Consider the following 22,100-nt stretch of genomic DNA (forward strand, 5'->3'; position numbering starts at 1 on the left):
GCAAAAGTGATTTTTTAAAAAAACATTCTGACATATATGCCTGGATTTACACGTTTAGATTAAGTGAAAAATCACCACATCTAAATAATTATTTTAAAACTATCTTATGAAGGAAAGCTGGAAATGTAAAGATGATGTTTTGTACATACAGGGACGCTAGTTGGACAAGTGACTGCAACAGACAATGATGAGCCATACACCTTACATACGGAAGTGAAATACAGAATTGTGTCCCAGGATCTTCAAAGTTATCAGAATTTAAGGGTATTTGCTATAAATCCAGATTCAGGTTCTATTACGGTGGTAACATCACATCTGGACAGAGAGGTAAATTTCCTGTGCACCTAGCCTTTATTCACATGCCAAAACTCTGCCAAGAAGGGCAACTTGGAGCTTTTTAGAGGAAAGGTAGATTATAAGGGAAATAAATGGGTACATCGCCATGCAATTGTTGTTTAGAATCAGAATGTGAAGTCATTCTTGCTCCCTTTTTAAAAAAACAAGGAGATCTGTTTGATGTTGCAAACAGATCATTTAAAGCATTTATTTCTCATAATGCTATTTTGTAGGCTCAAACAATGCCAAGCTGTTTTTTTCAATGCAGCATCCGCCATCTTGGTCAATATTATACAAACGTGTAACTATCTGAAGAACTGGGCAGTCCCATGGTCTCTGGTTTTCCTTTTCATAAAATCCTGGTGATTTTAATCAGAACAGGGAAATTATGTTTATATATTCCTTTTAATGCAGACAACACCAGAGTATACGCTACAAATTGAAGCAAGAGATATGGGAGGCCAGGAATTCGGTCTGTGCACTACAGCAAAAGTTATAATTACAGTTGGAGATGTAAATGACAATGCTCCGCAATTAGAACAAAATGTGGTAAGTTTGTTATTGTTAAAATTCAACAGAGCTTTAAAAGATGTGGGTACCTCCTGAGCAGCTAGTATTTCCTATGGTGTAAATGTAATCATAATAAATGTTAAATTGAGGAAAAATACAATTATTTGCATTTTAACTATAGAGAATTCCTTCCCTGGCTATCAGGATGAAACATGTATTTACAGAATAATTGCCCAGACTTTTCTATTCCTCTTAATCTTTCAAAAGTATAGCTTTGTTACAGTGCAATCCTATAGATATCTGCCCAGAAGCATGGCCTATTAAATTCAGTTGGGCTTACTCACTGGTACATGAATATAGGATTGCAGCCCAAGTCCCAAAATAGAAAAGTATGTGTCTAACAGATTCTACTCTGTTAGATGCATGAAGAGTTAACCTCAGTTTGCAGCTATATAGACATGTGGGTAAAAAAGAAGAGGTGGGAGTGGAATGCTATTACCATGTGTGGCCAGGAGGCCACCAAAACAAGAGATAAGTATGTCCTATTACTATGGTAACTAAGATACAAATGCAAACAAGGCATAGATGCAAACAAATTCCCATCCTAGGGGTAAAGTATCAACTCAAGAGTGGATGTGGTCTAATCTCCAAAGATAATGAACAGGAAAAGCAAAATTAATAATAAAATGGTACCTTGGGTTACAGACGCTTCAGGTTACAGACTCCGCTAACCCAGAGATAGTACCTCAGGTTAAGAACTTTGCTTCAGGATGAGAACAGAAATTGTGCTCTGGTGGCACGGCGGCAGCAGGAGGCCCCATTAGCTAAAGTGGTGCTTCAGGTTAAGAACATTTTCAGGTTAAGAACAGACCTCTAGAACAAATTACGTTCTTAACCCGAGGTACCACTGTATACGTGAACACCAAGGGACAATCACATCCTGTAGTGAGCTAGCCATTTCCAATTGTGGCTCAGTTCAAGTCTGGTAGTGTCAGATCTGCACAAGGCTTGAAACTCTGCAGCTTCACCACTGGAGTTAAAGTATTTTATTGTTGCTTTTGGAAAATCATTTCACTGTTCTAGAAGTGTTTATTAATTGCTTATTTGAAAACTTCATTTCAGTATGAAGTGAAAATATATGAAAACGAAGAAAATATAGAAATATTGTGCATTCCTGTAAGAGATAATGATGAACCTGGGACTCCTTCATGGTTGGCTGAATTCACAATTATAAAAGGAAATGAAGATAATGCTTTTTCTATGAATATTGATCAAGAGAGGAATGTCGGGTGTTTACTTGTTTTAAAGGTAAATGCAGATGGGGAAAAATTACCTGTGGTACAAAGGTATATTACTAATGGGAATCATCTAGAGGTTTTTTTGAAATTATTTGATGGTATGCAACATAATTTTAAGCCCTGAAAGGCTGTTCTTGAAATGTTATATTTGTAACTATTTTCCAAGGCAGATAGGTAGCCGTGTTGGTCTGCCATAGTCAAAATAAAAAAATTCCTTCCAGTAGCACCTTAAAGACCAACTAAGTTAGTTCTTGGTATGAGCTTTCGTGTGCATGCACACTTCTTCAGAAGAAGTGTGCATGCACACAAAAGCTCATACCAAGAACTAACTTAGTTGGTCTTTAAGGTGCTACTGGAAGGAATTTTTTTATTTTCCAAGGGTTCCCAAACTTGAAATGTTCCCCTAAAGGAAATTTATCCATGGTTTATGCAATTTGGGGGAAATAAGCAAGTATGAGGAAAAGGAAGGGTGGCAAGAAACTTAATGAAATTGCAAAATACCAATTGATAACCGTTGTGTGGAATCCAAAAGGTGTCATTCCACTAATGGAAGGAATTCACTATACCAATAGGGAGGCAATTTTTGAAGACTCACTATGCAGCCCACATCCCCTTAATCTACTCTGCAGGGTCCCTGGCCAGAGAAATCACCAAAAAAATTTTCCCTCCCTGTTCTGCTTATGCATGTCTTCTGTCAGCAGAGTGACACCCATTGGATTACCATATTTGTTCAAAGTTTATAACAGCATGGGATGCAGAAAGGGGGGGTATGGGGAAGTCCAAGAAAAGAGGTCTATGAAAATATGTTTGAAACTGTACGTGTATGTTTGTCTTTTTAAGTGTTTGTTTGTCTGTTAAAAAAACTTTGTAAAACCAATAAAAATATTATAAAAAAAAACAAAATTTATAACAGCAACCCAGTAATAAATATTGTGTTAGTTTTAACAGAAATGTGTTTGTTTCCAGGGACTGGACTATGAAACTTCCAAGGAGAGAAGATTAGAAATTGTTGTAAATAATGAAGCACCTTATATCCTAGCACCAAATTCAAGAGCCCCATCAAGAAACCCCACCACAATTGTGATTGAAGTTATGGATGTGGATGAGGGGCCAACATTTGCCACTGAATATATTATAACTTTAAGGGAATCTTTCCCAAAAGGAACAGTGGTTGGAATCTATCAAGCATATGACCCAGAAACTGGAGATAGCACAGGCATAAGGTACACTTTTAATTATAACACAGTAATCTGGTTTATAGATTGTGGTTAAAAACAGGGAACAATTATAATTGGTTTATATTATCACATTGTACTAATGGTATACAACCCTCCTAAAATGTTCTCAATAGTTACGGAATAATAAATGACCCATGCAACTGGATCACCATTGATGAAACAGGACAGCTGATAACCACTACAATTTTAGACAGAGATATATTAAATGAGGAATACAGTCAATGCATTGTAACAGTCTCTGCAACTGACCAAAGTGAGTAACAAATGCTTGTAAACTGCTGATTATGCCACCTACATATTTGCAGTAGTATTTTGTATCTTTCTTTTAAACCACAGTGTTAAAAGAACTCTAATCCTATGACATCAGTGAGCTCACAATATGGATATAAATCATGGTTCCATCTGTATTTTATATATAATAAGCTTGCTACCATGAAGAAAATGAAATAACAGAAAAACCCAGTAAACTGAATCATAAAAAGGTTAAATTAAATAATACCAAATCCACATATATAGTACTTGTTTTATGAATGCAATTTTATCAATTTCATGCTGCTTATTTTTTCTGAATGGCAGTACAGACATTTTTGCGAATAAATATTTTGAAATCTTGTTGATAATTCAGTAAGTGTTTAAAAAGAGCACTAAATGGTAAATGGTAAAGGACCCCTGGATAGCTAAGTCCAGTCGAATTCGACTATGGGGTACGGCGTTCATCTCCACTTTCAGGCCGAGTGAGCCAATGTTTGTCTGAAGACAGCTTTCCGGGTCATGTGGCCAGCATAACTAAATGGCTTCTGGTGCAATGGGACACTGTGACAGAAGCCAGATCGCATGGAAATGCTGTTTACCTTCCCGCCACAGCGGTACTTATTTATCTACTCACCCTTGTATGCTTTTGAACTGCTAGGTTTGCAGAAGCTGGGACAGAGCAATAGGAGCTCATTCCATCACACAGATTAGAACTGTCGACCTTATGATCTGTAAACTCAAGAAGCTCAGTGGTTTAGACCTCATTGCCACTGTATCCCCCTAAAAAAAGCACTATTCCCCTCCTAGCCCTGGTTTTTGCTGTTTGTTTAAGTGTAGACCCGGATAGGAAAAACTTAATTCAATGTTTTTTCTAAGCTTATTCACTTGGTAAATTGATACCAGAAAGGTTGCATTTTCCTCAGAGTTGTATGCCAAACTCCATCTTCTGTTGCTGAACTGAATTCCTAGTTTGTTGCCCTGTTGCCACAGAAATAAGTCTAAAAGCTAGCTTTAATCCATGAGAGAGAGATAAAAATTCTTATAATTTTCTATATTTGGGGCAGAACTTTTTTCCACTACTACATATTTGCACAGATTAGCTGAAGCCTGCTACTGTGAGTGTGTGACTATTTACAGCATTAAATCATGAAAAACTTCCATTTTCCAGGTGGTAAAACAGGCCAAGGGAAAATTGTGATAAATATCATAGATGAGAATGACAATTTCCCAGTGATTACAACAAAGAATTACACCATGTGTAAGGACAAAACACCAATTTGTATTACGGCCTTCGATGCCGATCTACCTCCTTACACTGGACCTTTCCATTTTGAAATAGAGAATCGAATGGGCTTAACATGGAGGTTAACACCAAATGATGGTATGTACATGGTTTTCCCTGTCCCACTTCTGTAATAATAACTGTAGCTAAGAGAAGAAATAATGTAAAAATGTTCATCATTGCACAATTTGTTTTACAGATGAATCAGCATTGCTTTCACCCGTGGAAGATATTGACTATGGCTATTATATAATACCTGTTAGGATATATGATAATGAAGGTAACAGTGGAATAAGTGAAATAACAGTTCACTACTGTGACTGTGAAATTCCAAGTAATTGTTCTGAACGCAGCACAGTCGCCGCTCTGGAGAATGGGGCAATCCCTGTAGATCGCGTTCCATATCAAGCAGAATCTGCTTTTGGTCCCTGGGGCATTGCTGCAACAGTCCTTGGATCAGTATTATCACTGTGTAAGTATATCTCTCTCTTATAGATGATATACAAAATGAGCCATTAACTCCAGTCTGTTGCAAAACTGCTTCTCCCTTGACTCTTCCTTGGAGTTCTAAATGTTCACTTAAGGTGTCTTAGTCCCATGTTTGTGTATATAGGTATGTTAAATGGAAAATGCACATAGCAATTAGCTACTGTGCACATTCACCAGGTGTCATGGAAAATGTGCACATGTCCACGAAGATGGAATTCTGCACATTTCCTGGTCAATTTGTACAATCCACAACAAGCTTTAGGCATTGTGCATGTATCAACTACATTAGGTATGTTCTCTGGCCAATATGCATTATCTCCAACAGGCCTTGCAAAACGTGCATATCTCAACTGCATTCTGTACATACATGCTGACTGTTTGCTGTTTGGGAGAACTAGGCCTCTTTTCCAGAGCTATCAAATCTTCCAGAGGAAGAAAAGGGAGGGGGGAATGCCATGAAATGAAAAATCATCCATAGCATTTTATTATTAGTCGTATTCATTAGATTTGTACACCACCCTTCATCCGTAGATCTCAGGGTAGTTCACAGCATAAAAATACAAGCTAAAGACACAAATAAACATAATAAGAACAAGAACAAACCAAACCAATAACCTCCTCCTGCTCCCCCAAAAACATTTAAAAGGCTATAGGATGTTAATCAGCCAAAGGCTTAGTTGAAGAGGAACATTTTCACCTGGTGCCTAATGCTGTATGATGAAGGTACCAGCTGAACATCCCTGGAGAGATCATTTCACAACTGGGGTGCCACCCTTTACTTTGATTATTGTATTTACTTCTCCAGCCCCCCACTTCCTGAGGTACATGCCGGCCTCCGATGCTATTTGCTTTATAGAAAATATGTAACAATTTACTTATTAAATTCAGTTCCCTTCATGCATGACTTTGAATCACATAATTAAAAACTAAAGCTCAGATTATGTGTATTTCTTTCTACAGCGGGGATGATGGTACCCTGTGGTTACTGGCTCCATAAAAGAAATTCCAATACTGAAGAAGCGCCTGGAGAAGCACCTGGAGAAGCGTCTAATAATGCAGCTTTTGAGAACTTAATGATGTCAAACACAGAGGCACCAGGTGAAGAAATGACAGTAAGTAGCATTTTTTGGCTAAAAGTTATGAAGTTCCGTACTGCATTTGCTTTCTAAAAAGTGGGGTGTGGGTGGGTGGGTGCACACTAAATATTAGAGTTGCTGTGTTACTATAAAAGGGGAAAAACATGCTTGCAATGTTTTATCTTTTTAGTGTGTGTACTTTTGAGCTAACTCCTGCACTGTGGGTGTGAGAGAGCGTGTGAGTGAGAGACAGACAGAGAAAGGTGGGGGATCAGTAAGAAGACTGCTGAGCACCCAAAAAATTCCAAAACATAAGGTGGTATTCAACTAAGTTTTATTCGGAATATACACATGGAAATTAATGAACATGGCTATGTTTCTGGGTTCAGAAAAGATTGGGATTCATTTTCTTGGGTTTGGAGGTCAAGTTAAGCCAACTCTACTTGCCAAATAAAATGGTGGACAGTAAGTTAGCTGCAGCACTTTATCATGGTTATAAGAAGACCTGGCCTGGTGCTGCAAAATGTATTTCTGGATCCTGGAATGGCATGCAGGCAAGAGAGTTGCTGAGTTGTGGAGATGGTAAGGCCCACAAGTTACTGCTTTGAGTTGGTATGGGATATGTATACATAATGGGGGAAATAGTTGGTTTGGGTTCAGGCCCTGTTTTTCCGAGAATTCAGGAATCTTATCTCCCAAACTATAGATGGTAAAAAGAAACTGCTGCTTCTTTTAAAAAATTCTGCTGTTATCTTTCTTTTCAGGTTCTAAATATACTTCCAGTGAGCACACTGAATACAGCTGTAAGCATGGGCACAGTTGCAGAGAAAACTGGAAAGCAGGAAAGCTTGGAAGTGATAAAAGGAGAAGGCCATCACCCATCAGAATTGGTCAAAGGTGGAGGAAATAAACTGGCAGCATCTTTGCATGACATCAGAGGGCAAAGCAAACCAGAATTAGTCAAAGGAGGAGGAAAACTCTTGGCATCATCTTTACATGATATTACAGGGCATCACAAACCAGAACTAGTCAAAGGCAGAGGAAATATCGTGGCAGCATCTTTACATGATATCAGAGGGTATCGCAAACCAGAATTATTCAAAGGTGGAGGAAATCACTTGACAGCATCGTTACACAATATCAAACAACCCATACGGAGTTCCTCCAGAGATTTGTGCTCACAATGGCAGGAATTTACCAATCCTCATTTAGCTAAAGTAAGCATACTGATACAGATTTCCCATGGTTTATGTTTGGATTAATGTTAAGACTATCCACCGTAGTGTGATATATTTCAGTTAAGTAGCTACAGTTAGTTCATATTCTGGATTTTAATATTGGCTGTAGCTCTCTAGTTATTTGATACACTTAGGCTGTTTTACTGGAAAGATCCATGTTGTTCGTGCTTGTGAGGTGTTTGTGTGGCCCACAATTATTAATTTATTTCCAAAAAAGAATCGAAGGTCACTCACAGCATAGCATACCGTTAATACAATAAAAGCTAAAAATTCAGTTATAATACTAAATAGCATAAAGCAGTGAGATAAAACATAATCCAAAAAGATCACAGCAGAAAACAAGTCAATACCATCAATGAATGCCTCATACAAGCAGTATAAAATAGTATCAGTCACTTATCAAGCAATACAACATAGCCCAAAGAGTGGGGAAAACCAGACCACCTTCCTCTGGGATGGTGTTTCCGAGCTTTGGTGCAACTACTGAGAAAGTCCTACCTATTCAAATGCTTCCATTATTTGAATGCAGAGCCTAATGCTGATGCTCAAGGTATCCCACAGTGAGATGTGGAGGCTAATAAAAGGTAAAAAATGTAAGGGTAAAGGACCCCTGGATGGTTAAGTCCAGTAAAAGGTGACTAAGGGGTAAAGAACTCATCTTGCTTTCAGGCTGAGGGAGCCGGTGTTTGTCCACAGACAGCTTACTGGGTCACGTGGCCAGCATGACTAAACCGCTTCTGGCACAATGGAACACCGTGACATAAACCAGAGTGCACGGAAACACCGTTTACCTTCCTGCCACAGCAGTACCTATTTATCTACGTGTACTGGCGTGCTTTTGAACTGCTAGGTTGGCAGGAGCTGGGACAGAGCAAGGGGAGCCAATGCAATCTTAGGTTGCATTTATAGCAGCACAGTGCTCGGAAAACAAGATGAAAGAGTTCCATTCTGGTCTGCACTAGTCAGGCCAAATGTGAAGTCCTCTGTCTAGTTCTTGCCATCAAAATTTTAAAAGGAAATTGATAAAAGAAAGCAAGCCCACAGATTCTGTACTGACCAGGAAGGGGGTATTTTGTTCACTGCCCAGGCATTCTGTTGAATGAAGGGTGACATAAAAGCACAATAAATATTAATAAATAGGCGGCTAGAAAATCCCTTTCAACCCAGTGATTCTATCCTGTGTAGTATGGTATAGATTGACACAAGAAGCTGATCATTGCCTTTAATAAACAGTATGCAAACTGCATTGTTATGCTTTATAGAAAGGGACTTAAATAGTATGAATCATATGCATGAATTATATTCTTCTCTGTATGCAGGAACCAGTTAGAAGCTCTGATTTATGTTTAGGTGCATTTAAGAAAATGGTTAACGTGTACTTTCTTTGTGTGCAGAAGGTGTTTTTATGCGAACAGGAGGAAGAATGTAAACGTGTCGGCGAATATGTACATTCATATAAATATGAAGGAAAAGGATCGCTGGTTGGTTCCCTAAGCTCCTGTACTGGCGAGTCATCATCAGAAGAACTTGAGTTTTTAAATGATCCGGAGCCTGCTTTTAAGACATTGGTTGAAGCCTTTGTAATGAAGAAGCATGCTTCCGTTGGTTCTGAAACCCACCTGCACAATTCTACAGGAAGCTATGTGCTAACTTCCACAGTTGGAGGCAGCAATGCTTCTGAATACCAGCTGCTGGAAACCACAGGACAGAAGAGTGCTCTCGTGCCCAGAACGTGCTTGCTGGTTTCCCAAAGGCAACTTGTTGGCCACTGTGAGAACAGGATGCTGGACCAGATGGGCCACTGGTCTGACACAGCAGGCTCGTCTTATCTTCTTAACTCCATTGAAATGAATTAATGTTCTTGTACCTCCCTAGTTCATCCCAATAGGATTTGAGCAGGAAAGCATGGCCTACTGTAGGTTGTCCCCATTCACATGTCTCTCTCCCCCCCCCCCCATTTTTTATTTAAGTAGGCTCTAAAAGAGTTGATTTAGTGGGTTTTTAAAAAATAATAATTGAGATTCTGAAATTTGACCTAACTGCACAAAACAGTTTTAAGCTCAGGTGCCTAATTTCATATTTTTAACAAAATGTAGTTTCGTCCTTATCTTTAAAAACACCCTTTGGAAACAGTAACACTCTATTATTTCAATTTCAATATTATCTGTCACATGTCTGGTAAACAGAAAGTATTACTTGGTTCAGTGTCTCTTTTCAAAGACTTCTAGTAATAACTATGAAATGCTACTGGTGTGCATGTTAAAGTATTTTCTTAGTTTCTTACTTATATTAATTGCTTATTTATATTCTTTTAATTTCTTACATATCATCTGTGTACTGGGTTCTGAACTAAGCCAGCACATAGTTGCCTAGGAAGTCCAGCTGAAATCAACACAACTCATGTGCATAACAATGTACTGGATGCAACCTTTAGTTTTTATAGCCTGAACTGTGGAAATAAGATTAAATTGGAGAGCAGCACTAGTCCACTAGCAAATAAATGCCATTAAAAGCCCTCCATACTTTATCTCTGTCCACACAGCAGTTGTAAGCATATAGGTTCTCCATTTATTTTTCTGTAGCTCCTCCTGCAATGAAATAAAAAATACAGCCCTCCTGCCATGTGTGTATGAGAGCAAGCATGTGCAAACTGCTGCCAGGCCCACACGTCACATGCTATTTGCCTTTCAGATCCTTTTTCTCTCTTGCCTCTGGCTTCTGTCCACCCAGCAGAGCTGATCAATATGTTGAAACTGCATATTGATTAGATTATATGGCTTGGGACAAGTGCTTGAAGAATCATAGCAATTACAAAGACTACTGATATGTCTAACATTTGCCTGGTGTTATATTTGGTTCCTGCCCACAACATAATTGAACTTGAGCATAAAATGAAGATCAGCTAACCAAGCAAAAAACTAAATTTCAGATGCATTATGTATTTTCTAACACACAACACAACATTGTAAACAGTGAGGTCAAGAGGCCATGAAATCAAATTCAAAAAGTTTTGTATGCAAAGCTCAGGTCAGTGAATACATCAGCCTTTGCCAACCTTGTGCTTTCCAGATGTTTTGGGCTACTACTAGTTCCCATCATTCCCAAGCAACACAACCATGCTAGCTGGGCTGATGGGAATCATAGTCAAAACATCTGGAGGGCACCAAGTTGGCAAATATAAGTATGCAAGACCGGCATAGCAACCTTTCAGAAATAATCTTTCTTAATATTCCAATATTCTCAATTTTATCTAATCTTTACCAAAATGCATTAAGGCTGTTTCCATACACTTATTCCAGAGATGAGTGCTGTTCTCGATTGAAATTAAAGAGAGTTATTGATATTTCATCAAAAAGGTTACTTTTGAGAATTGCCCGGTCGCTAGCCTTTTCAGACCTTTAACCTAAACATGCATTTAGAGGCCCATTTCTTAATTTTATACAGTGTATTTATGTGCTGATGGTAGTGCTGCTGTTGTGACCCAGCAGTGAGTCCTGACCCACTGGATGAAGACAAATGGTCTAGTTGAATATAAATATTACTTCCTTGCTGATTATTTTAAATATCTGATAAAGTGTTGTTCTTTCAAAAATAAACTGGCATTTAAACAGGAGCTCATTTTTTTGTATGTTAAAAATATTAATATACTTCTGTATAACAGTCACATCATAAATTAATGTTGTACAGTATGACTGAAGTGAGCTGTTATGATTGTAAGCTGCTTGCGATAATGGAAAATGCTGAAAGAAGAATATGACAAAGTTTCTTCTCATGACACTTCTGCAGTGAGAAGGAATTAGAACACTGCCCTGCAGCCTCTAGGAACATAGCTCAGAACTGTGCCTCCCATACCGGAAATACTACCCTGACAGGGTAAAGTGTAGCTCCCAGATGCCTTGAGAGATGTTTAAGGCATTGTTTGCACACTTTTACATGTAATTTATTAATTGCCCAAATGTCAACTCTAACAGACATGCATGCAAACGCAGCAGTCTTCTTCTACTGTACTACATTAGGCTGCTTTCATGTTGCTGAAATTGAGGCTTTTCCTGCTGGACCAATTATCTGTTTTGACAGTGCTGATGGTTTCGGAGAGTAGAAAAAGCTGATGACTAGAATAAGAGCTGTTCAGTGCTGTGGGCAAAACTCCTACCCAGCTACAGTTACGGCAGATAAAACCCTAAAAATATGGTGTAGATTTCCATGCCCCTAATCCAGATGGGTGATTTGTGTGCAGAAAACATGATTTTGTTCAACTGTTTCCTTGCTTTATCTACCAAAGAAAACAGCTATTCGGACTAATATAGCTAAGTAGACCATTAAAATCTCTGCCTGTTTTGCATCTTTACAAAATTGTGCTTATTTGTTATGACAGCCTATAAAAGGCAGGAAAATGTAGTAATATAGCCCCAATCTGTGGCAAAATAGTTGATGGTAAAAGCAGCTGGGATCCTTTTGCTGTGATAAAAAGGGTGCCTGTGCACACTTAGCTTCGCTGATCTTCTGCTATAAGAATATATTGTTTTATATATTAAAGTTTTCATGTTTTAAAATGAGGCCTAGTTCTCTAAAACTGTGTGGATAAGGACACATTTGGGGCAGATGTGTTATGTGAATTAATCCTCTTCTATTCACAAAAGGGTCTGGTATGTAGAAAACAAAGGAGTGAAGCAGGCACCCCCAAACTTGGCCCTCCAGATGTTTTGGGACTACAACTCCCATCATCCCTAGCTAACAGGACCAGTGGTCAGGGATGATGGGAATTGTAGTCCCAAAACATCTGGAGGGCCGAGTTTGGGGATGCCTGGAGTAAAGGTTCTAGCTGCCCCTTGCAGAGAGGGAGAGGGGAGGGGAGAGGGGCAGATTGTGGTGGAACCAAGCTGACAGCCCTGCTACTGTTTTTCTTATGATGGTACAGCTATTTGGGGAATTTTTGTGTAGGAAAGAACATTCAGTCGTGTGGGCCCCTACCGTCAATCTGAAGAGATGCAGCCTTCATATATAGGTTCACCAGCCCACCTGCTCTCTGTGACAACTAGGCCCATTACTGCCTTTTATTAATGCCAAGTTTTGTTTAGAATACAAGACTGGTCAGAGAAGAGAAAGGTAAAGCATATAAATGAGATTACACAAAACACGTCAGAGCTTATTCAGCACCGTTTTACACATACACCTAAGCTTTCCAGGTGAGCAGCTATCTAAATGTCCCTGTTGTCACCCAAACAATTAACACAGCAACCATAGTGCAAAACCACCACAGTGTTGGACAGTCATTATAGTATGTAGTCACCTCTTTCTTCTCATGCTTGTATATTACTCATCATCCAAAGTGTTTATAACCTAATAAGAACCCTTAAAGAGAGATAAATTTGGAAGGTAATGGTTTACCAAAGGCCATCAAGTGCACTTCCTAGCCAAGTCAGGATTTATTATGGAGTTTTCCACATTCAAACCCAACAAGTCAGCCACTACAGCACACAAGCTTTTGTGACTCTTTTCCTGTAACACCCTCTCTCCCCCAGGCATCATGGCTGCAGAAACTGATATGTGATAGTTGCCATTTATGATTGGTCATGTCTTACAGGTTGCATTGTACAGACTTTTAGGCTGCAAGTCAATACAGTATCCTCTTTCCTGTCAATAAGCTCTGTTGACTCAATGTCCGAGTTGAAACATACAGGATTTTCACTGTTAGTCTCTTCCATCATTGTAAATGTGAGAATATAAGACAGATAATTTCCAGTGATTTCTGAGATGCCTATAATTTATGTTCTCAATTTGCAGCGGTTACATATGCTTCAGGTTACAGACTCCGCTAACCCAGAAATAGTACCTCAGGTTAAGAACTTTGCTTCAGGATGAGAACAGTAATCGTGCGGCAGCGGCGCAGCGGCAGCAGGAGGCCCCATTAGCTAAAGTGGTACTTCAGGTTAAGAACAGTTTCAGGTTAAGAACGGACCTCCGGAACGAATTAAGTTCTTAACCCGAGGTACCACTGTATTGTTTTAGGAGAACAATTATGAAAGGGGTTTACTTTTTAAGCACTGACTGTGGTTACAGAGAAATTGCAACAATACTTTGAAAAAAATGTATACAATCGAAAGACTTACAAGCTACTGGAAAAACATTGCAATGAAATATTGTTAAAGACACTTTGTTATATATCTCAGTGACAACAGCACCATGTACGCAGGCAGAATTGGATACAACATGTACACAAATTTTATTCAGGTAGTAATTCTTCTATGTTCTTAGCAGTGACTCCTATGTGATATCATAAATTAGCTTTGAAAACCCCAATTTCAAAAGCAGTTTGCCATGTGGAATGGGTGGCTTCTCTCTGAGGGAAAAACCCTTGGGCTCACAAAACCACAACCCTGAACCAGCAAATAATTGTTTAAAATAAGGAACAATTATTGCTGCAGTGGCTGAAGCGCCTCATAAGATCATAAGAAGAATGTTGTTGGGTGAGGCTAAAGGCCTATCTAGTCCAGCATCCTGTTCCTATGGTGGCCAACCAGATGCCTATAGGAAGCAGGCAAGCAGGACCCAAGTGCAGGTCTTCCCTTGCAATAACTGCCTCTGCCCTTTGCTGGCTACCCCACAGTTATGACATTGCATCCATGCCCAATATAATAGTGCTCAGGCAACACTATGCATACTCCGAAGCTTCCCACCCATACCACATTTGCATTAATAACAGGTGGTTGACTGGTACTTAATAATGGGATTGAAAATAATAGCACAACAGATCATAGATTGTTCTGCAGATACATTAGTGCAACTCCTTTCTAGTGCAACTATTCCTATATGGAATGTGATTCCTATATGGTTCATCAGGACAGGACAAAAAGGAATGTGCTATAAAATCACTGTGTCTATTCGGTCATAGGGTCTAAAGTGTGAATAATAACTGAATAGCACATAGGTTATTATGGGTAATTATTCTCAAAACAAAATACAAGTTGTGTGTCATCTACATGGATGGGATAACCATAAATAAAAAGAGAAATAAGAAGTGGTGCAAATCTCTTAGGCAGGACTTTATTTATTTGTACATTGGTTATTCGGTTTTCATTTTGGATATGGGTCTACCTTCTAAATAAAAGGGAATCTTTCAACAATATCCCCACAAAGGAGAAAGTTAAATTCAGAAATAAAAAAAACAGGCATATAAGTACCAGTTTTGAGTATGGTAAGCATTCTAAATTCTTGTTTAAATGGCAGTAAAAGAACACAAACGAAATATGTACTGAACTCTGAAGAAATTATAGTGTTTTATATATATCTATATATATATATATCAAACAGCAAACAGACCGCAGAATCAATAGTAACACTAAAAACATATAAACATCTGCACGTACATGGAGACTGAAAACTTTAGTCCTTGTATCTTCAGTGAGCAATATATATTCAGATAAATTAACAATCATAGATATTTTTAAAATAAAAAGTAAGAAGTAATGTAGAATTACAATATTGGAAGTATCATGCCTTACCTATTTCACATGCATCCAATATAACTTGAAAACCTGCTTCTCTTGGTCTAGTCTGAGTCTAGTATTGAATAAAAAAAGATGATTTAGTTAAAAACACACACAAACACACCTGCATCACCTCCCGCCGTGTCTTCCAAAGCATGTTAATTTATTCATTAACATTTTACTTCATCCTTTTCATTTTCATGCCTTAATATATGGAAGTTGAAGCCTATGGCAGTTTTATCAGCCATATACGAAATGCCATTAAAATGCTACAAACATAATACTCTATGCACATGCACACACATGGCTGTGCCCTTGGTCGCTAAACTCATCAACCCCCTCCCAGGTTCTGAATCACCCCCTGCTTCCTTCTCCTGCTTCCCACAGCAACTGTGTTCCTTCCCCCTGCTGCTGCCCAAGTGGAAAGTGAGAAAGCTTGCATTTTGCAAGCCCACCCCACACTGAACATTTCAACACCAGGCATCAATTGGAAGGATCAGTGCAGGGGAGCTGAGACCTTCTCCTTAGCACCTCGTGCTGTTCCTGACACTATGGATCCTGAGTCTGGCTGGCTGCCACTTTGTCCTTTTCCACCTCGTGCCACTATGGATCATGAGGCTGGCCAATGCTTATGGGCATCTTTTTACTTCCCATGCCACTCCTCATACTACTAACTGGTGCTAACTGGTGGCCAGCTGCAGAGGATGAGGGCAGTCAGTAGTGGTACCAGCCTGCTTGAGGATCTGGATCCTAGGGGCAGGGCTGCTGACCCTGGAAAGTGGAGGAGTCAGCAGCTGCATATTCTTGCTGCCCCTCTGCAGCTCCCCATGGCTGGCCACCCACTGCTTCTTGTCACACACACTGTAGTTTGCATCGCCATCTCTTACCAGCTATGCAAACTACTGCATAATGGTGGGCAAGTGCAAATACACACATACACACAGAGAGTTCCCAACAGAACTATAAGAGGGGTCAAATACCTTCCTCTATAATCCCTATAATCCTTTGATAATCAATAGTATTTGTCTCATTTCTATGGTTAATTCCCACTGTATGTGTTAACATGAACCTCTTATGGTACCGTAACTCCAATTTAACTCAGATCTGGATAATCTTATTTGGGTGAAATAGCCATCTTTAGATGGCCTTACAGGTTTGCATTATTGGCCATCCTGTTCTGACAGGGCTGTGATGATATGGAATAGGCAACATCTATTTTAAATATGGACCTGCCCCAACTGGGGGAATATGGCACCTCTCATTGTATTAGCATTATTGTCAATTCAAAATTCTGGGTGGTGGGCAACCTTATTGTAGTTGAAAATCACATTCCTTCAGAGGAAAGAGGTCAGGGGCTATATAGATCAGAGACTATGCACCCCCTTTCTCTCCATCCATCTGTCTCCTCCCTCTCTCACACATAGGTAAAGGTAAACACTGTTTACCTTCCCGCAGGAGCGGTAACTATTCATCTACTTGCGCTTTGACGTGCTTTCGAACTGCTAGGTTGGCAGGAGCTCTCATACATAGGCTTTCCCAAACCCTACTGGCCAGCCTTCCTACCTCCCTTTGGGGTTCTCTTCCACTCACCCTTCATCTTTTTCTCATTAATTCACTGTGTGCGCGCTCTCTCTCTCTGTCACACACACACAAACACCTGCCTCCCTTTGGGTCCTCCAGCCTCTGCTTAGTTCCTTCCTCTCTTCTATTCATTACCGTATTTTATCTATCCATTTATTCTTTCTCGTACACATAATCACATTGCTCCTTTATTTTCTCTCTCTCTCTCTCTCTCTCTCTCTCTCTCTCTTTCACACACACATTCACACCAACACTGGATAGTCTCATTGTGAAATACAATTTGAACTGTCCTGTTGTGCAAAATATGACACCTATTGTATGCTAAAGACTGCAGTGTCAGAGGATCGCCCTGAAAACTTTTTTCCCGTCATAGTAGCTGGTATTTCACAACCCAGGAATCTGACAATTTATGATTGCTCAGTAATAGCTATTTTCTTCTGCAGCAACTGGTTTGCCTTTCCATGCAATCAGGAAAAAAACAATAAGTATACTTGTATTAACAGAAGTAAACAGTGGTGGTCGGTTAATTAGTAATCTAAAAAAGTGAGCTGTGGTATAGAATATAGGCAGAATCCCTTAAAAATGTTTCCAGATTACAGTATAACATACACTTCTCCATACCATTCAGAATGCATGCTTGTGCAACATTCCCAAATGCTAAAACATTTCCTAATAAATCAGGTAGTGTTCTGCCACCCCGAAAGGTGCTTCTCTGTGGGTACCCACATTTTTCTTTATTGTGTTTCTTTCGCCTCACTAAAAAAGATCCCGTCTGTACTGGACAAAATGTTTTAAAGGCGCCTATGCTCGTCTGTTATGAGAGTAATCCTGTTTAGTACTACTCAATCCACGTTTACAAATAATTCTGTTATTAAGAACAGAAAATAAGCCAGGCGCAGATGTGCATGCTCTCTGCTCAGCAACCTGTGCACCATGAGAGAAAAGAGGGCGCGGCTGCAGGACGTCGCTTTGGCCTGCGAAAGCAGAGAGAGAGAGAGAGGAATGGACGCATTGAAAGCGGGTCTAGAAAAGCGAAACTAGACTTCGTAGGGACTTTTTCCCTGTTCAGAACGAGGTGTTTGTTTTTAAAGACAGCTATGTGAACTCCTGATCTGAGTGTGGGCGAGGGCGCCGGCGTCTGCAGGGTCTCCCCTGGTGGGAGGCTCTGCTGGTTTCCCAGACGCCCATGGAAGCAGCCCGGGCTTGCCTGGAGAGGCGGCCCTGGACGTCCAGGGCAACCTGAAGACAGAGGCCGTGACGTCGCGGCCCGCCTCGCACCTTTGCCCTGCCTGCGCGCGAGTCTCGCTCTCCGGACACAGTCAGTGGCGAAGCAGCAGGGAAAGGAGCGTGTTAATCCTCCGCGCATCTCCTATCTGCCCAGCAGCGGGGCGGGGTCGGGGCCAACCAGGGTGTCTCCCGCTCCACTCCCTGGCCGAGTAGAAAGAAAGAAAGCGGGGCGGGGCGAGGGGAAAGAGGGAGGAGGGAGAGAGAGAGAAAAGGAAACTTAATTAAAGGTGCTCGCTCAGAAGAGCCGCTGAGGTAAACTCGCCTCCCTTCGCCTCGCCCCACACCCTCGCTCGGAGGCAAATCCTCCAGCGGACGGGAGGAGACTTGAGTTAACAGAAGAAGGACAAAAAAAAATCAAAAAAAATCACCCGAGTAGGAGAAAACAACCGTCTCCGCCTCTCTGCTGATCCACTATCGCTGCCGCCACCACCCTTGCAGCTCCTGCTGTGGAGACAGGCGGTTTCGCCTCAGACTCACCTGGTCTCTCGTCCAGCGCGCGCGCGCCGCCGTTTCCGCTGGTCTCTTTTTCCCGCCGAGCCCACCTTCACTCGCTCGCGCGCGCGACCCCAATCCGGCTGCAGCATGGCCCCGCTAGCGAGAGCGCGGCGCAGGGGGGGCTGGTGGACGGACGCCGGCCTCCGGGTCTTCGTCGGCCTCCTGGTGAGTAGTAGTAGTAGTAGGAGTCGCGCCTTGTGGAGCGGGAGAAGGGAGGCAGAGGGTGGGCTGAAGGGAGAGAGGCGCGGGAAGTCTGGGCGGCGGCGACAGGTAACGGCGCCGAAGTGGGAACTTGCGGGGCGAAGTTCGTTGGGTTCGGCCTGGCGGACGTGCTCTTGGGCGGGAGGCGCTGCTGTGGCGGGGAGCGGGGGGGGGGGCAGCGCCCACCTGGATTTTCCAGGGACGCCTCTTCGGAAGAAACAAAAAGCCGGACTCTTTATGCTATTTGCGCACACCGAAAAGTAATTTTTCGTTCTTAGGCTTTCGAAACCGGCTCGAAGCTGGGAGAAGCTTCCCCTCCCCAGATTCCGACTTGCATATTCGCAGAGAGAGAGAGAAAATGGGGGGGGGGTTCCTCGTAGGAGTTGCGAAACTCTGAAGTTTTTAAAAGTGGGAATGGGGAGACTTCATTGTGCTGTGGCGAGGAGAGAAAATGCATGGACTCCTTTAAAAAAGGAGAGACGCGTGTACTCGGAAGTGAGCTCAGTTTTTTTTCAAGTAGCTTTTTTTTTTCACACGGTGACTTCAGGGGCGTTCAGGGTGGCAGTTTCGTCCTGCAATTTGCTGTGGGGGTTTTTTTGGGGGGGTGGGGAGAGTTAGGATCCGATGGAATATACCGTGGGACAGGCTTCTTAAAATCGGCGACGCGCCTTGGCTAAGTGGCGTTTGTGTGCTCTGCGGGTTTCGCCCTGCCCTTATTATCTCGCGCCTTTGATCTGCCTTAGTCTTCCCCGGGATGGTTCCCACTTTGAAAAGGAAATGTGCTGGTTTAGAATTGACGGCATGCTTATTATACCTGTGAGATGTTTAATCTGCGTGCTTACATATCAGTATTAGACTTGGGAATATATTTGCCTGGAAGAAGTCCTGAAGTGGGGGCAAAACTCTCTAGAGGCACAGGAAATTCAGTACCTCTTTTCCCTAATTTCTCTGCTGTATTTGAAACGGATTATTTGAGACTGGGAGGAGGGGACTTTTAGGTTGCTTTTCTTTTTTATTATGTACAGTGGTACCTCGGGTTATATACACTTCAGGTTACATACCCTTCAGGTTACAGACTCCGCTAACGCAGAAATATTGCTTCAGGTTAAGAACTTTGCTTCAGGATGAGAACAGAAATCGTGCTCTGGCAGCGCAGCAGCAGCAGGAGGCCCCATTAGCTAAAGTGGTGCTTCAGGTTAAGAATAGTTTCAGGTTAAGTACGGACCTCTGGAACGAATTAAGTACTTAACCCGAGGTACCACTGTATTTTGTGTTTTCATATTGTGATTTTATGTTGTAACTGCCCTGAGACCTGCAGGTATAGGACTGTATACAGATTTAATAAAAAATAACAATTTTCTAGCCATTTGCTATCAGTAAACTATTGTTGTTCTCTGAGTTTGGCTTCTGTAGCCAATGGGTTTATGTTTACCAGAAAAGCTGTAAGCAAATAGGAGATTGGAAATATCCCCCCCCCCCTTGTCAGTCTTGTAGGAAATAACAGCTGCAGTACACTCTTATTGCAGTGAATTTGATTTGCATGTTTCAAATAATAATTCTAAGGTTGCATCTAAGAACATAAGAGCTCTGTTGGATCAGGCCAATGTCCCCTTCTAGTTCTCACAGTGGCCAACCAGATGCACCTATGGGAAACCCACAAGCAGGACATGAGGCAGTACCCTGCTCCCCAGACGGTGGTGTCACATATCATACAATGCTGGAGGAGCACACGGAAATCATGACTAGAAGACATTGATGGGTATAGCCTTCTTGAATTTGTCCAATTCCCCTTTAAAGCTGTCCAAAGTGCTGGCTGCCTAGTAGAAAAAAAGAAGCTTATTTAAATTACCAACCCTTTGTCAAATACAGACAATGGGTTGGGTCCAGATTTAGTCATGCTGGGAGTAGACCCATTGAAATAAAAGCCACGGCTAACTTGTCCCCTTGGTTTCAATAGGCCTGCTTTGCCTGTATGCTTGTCTGGATCCAACCCACAAATGGGGAACATGATTAACAGTGTGAACATCCTTTTTAAAATCTATAAAAACTAGCGATTGTGCAGACATAGACATGTTGGTTGAAATTTGAGCTTCTAATCCTTTGTAAGCAATAGTCCCGTTAATATGAATAGGCTCATTTACACAGCCCAGAGTCTCTATATCAGTTTTATTTTAAGAAATGTACCTTACTTTAAAATAATCTTCCTTTGTCCAGTATCATGCTAGACTTATGGAAAACACTGGGCTTCCTTTGTTACTGAGATCTTTATAGACCCCATAGCCTTTCTGTGGCTCCCAGTACCTTACTGTATTGAGTTACTGTTCGGAATTTTCTCTCACAATTGTTTGTATCATTCCTTAACATCAAAAAATTTGGAGTAATGACTGTAGTCATGTGCACATTTGCTTCAGACTAAGTCCCACTCTGGATTATTTTTGATATCTTTAAAAACTAATTAAATCAACATTCTAATTTATTTCAAAGCCGTCAACCTAATTCTGTAATCCATACAAAAGCACAACCAGAGTGCTGCTCAGATTCATTTTGAGAGCCTGCACGTTTACCAGATTTTCGTTTCAAGACGCAAATAGTTCACTTGCCCCTTGGCTTCAATACATTAATAATAATAATATAACTATTAATTGGTGGCTCTTCTAGCTTGCCATTTGTGGCCAGAAATAGCAAGTAATTTAATTTCCTAATTGATTGGTTTTACTTCCCCTTCAATGGACTTTTCCTGCTTGCTTTTTTTTAAAATGTCCTCTGCTACTGATGGTATTCAATCTGCACTCTAGCCTTTACAGCATTAATTTCATTATTTATTTTTGGAATATCTAATGTATAGTAACTGCTTACACTCACTCCTATGTGAATTAGTTGACAGTGTATCAAATTGACTTCCATGGAACCCACTTGTTTCAATTAATATTGCAGTATAGAGAAACTTGCACTCTTCCATCGAAGTACTTCACAATTATAGATACAGTATTACTTATAAGGCCTGCTGATATAATTGTACCTTGTTTTCAAACAAGGTGTTTAGGAACAGGGTGTTCAATATGTTTGAATCCCATTGAAATCATAAGATTTCTACATACCACCCAAGTCCCATTTTTATAATGCTTTCATTGTGACACAATACTTTAAAATAAATAAATCCTATCTTATTGAACAGAATTCCATTGTTCTAAAATGCAAACACTTCAGAAAAAGTTTGCTATCTTTTTTTGGATGAAAATAGGAACTTCACAAATAAAACAATAAGTTAAAGTATTTGATTTACAAAACAGAGCTCTGTAAATCCCATCCCTGGCACTGGTAATTCTGTGA

At 40.7% G+C, this 22,100-nt stretch overlaps 2 protein-coding genes and 1 long non-coding RNA gene across 4 annotated transcripts in view; 2 read left to right on the forward strand and 1 right to left on the reverse strand.

Annotated features, from left to right (window-relative positions):
* The window catches only part of LOC310713815 (desmocollin-1-like), a gene marked incomplete at its 5' end in the record, with an annotated part of 56,841 nt that extends 44,780 nt beyond the window's left edge, over positions 1-12,061 (forward strand). The window contains 10 exons of the mRNA XM_083518383.1: positions 152-327; positions 751-885; positions 1,969-2,154; positions 3,111-3,367; positions 3,496-3,635; positions 4,803-5,015; positions 5,116-5,388; positions 6,366-6,517; positions 7,246-7,698; positions 9,114-12,061. Of these exons, the coding sequence (XP_083374509.1) occupies positions 152-327; positions 751-885; positions 1,969-2,154; positions 3,111-3,367; positions 3,496-3,635; positions 4,803-5,015; positions 5,116-5,388; positions 6,366-6,517; positions 7,246-7,698; positions 9,114-9,575 (2,447 nt within the window). The 3' untranslated portion in view covers positions 9,576-12,061. The remainder of the gene's footprint in view (positions 1-151; positions 328-750; positions 886-1,968; positions 2,155-3,110; positions 3,368-3,495; positions 3,636-4,802; positions 5,016-5,115; positions 5,389-6,365; positions 6,518-7,245; positions 7,699-9,113) is intronic.
* Positions 1-18,186, reverse strand: part of LOC310713522 — a 73,095-nt gene extending 54,909 nt beyond the window's left edge. The window contains exons 1-2 of the long non-coding RNA XR_014529302.1: positions 18,066-18,186; positions 15,222-15,279 (exon numbers count right to left, since the gene is read on the reverse strand). This is a non-coding gene — a long non-coding RNA (uncharacterized lncRNA). The remainder of the gene's footprint in view (positions 1-15,221; positions 15,280-18,065) is intronic.
* A 415-nt stretch (positions 18,187-18,601) lies between these two features.
* The window catches only part of LOC310713492 (desmocollin-1-like), a 28,174-nt gene continuing 24,675 nt past the window's right edge, over positions 18,602-22,100 (forward strand). For both annotated transcript variants that reach the window (XM_083517702.1, XM_083517701.1), the window contains exon 1: positions 18,602-18,734. In XM_083517702.1, coding sequence (XP_083373828.1) covers positions 18,657-18,734 — 78 coding nt within the window. In that variant the 5' untranslated portion in view covers positions 18,602-18,656. The remainder of the gene's footprint in view (positions 18,735-22,100) is intronic.

Source organism: Podarcis liolepis (assembly GCF_965112155.1).
Source record: "Podarcis liolepis genome assembly, chromosome: 8".
NCBI lineage: Eukaryota > Metazoa > Chordata > Lepidosauria > Squamata > Lacertidae > Podarcis > Podarcis liolepis.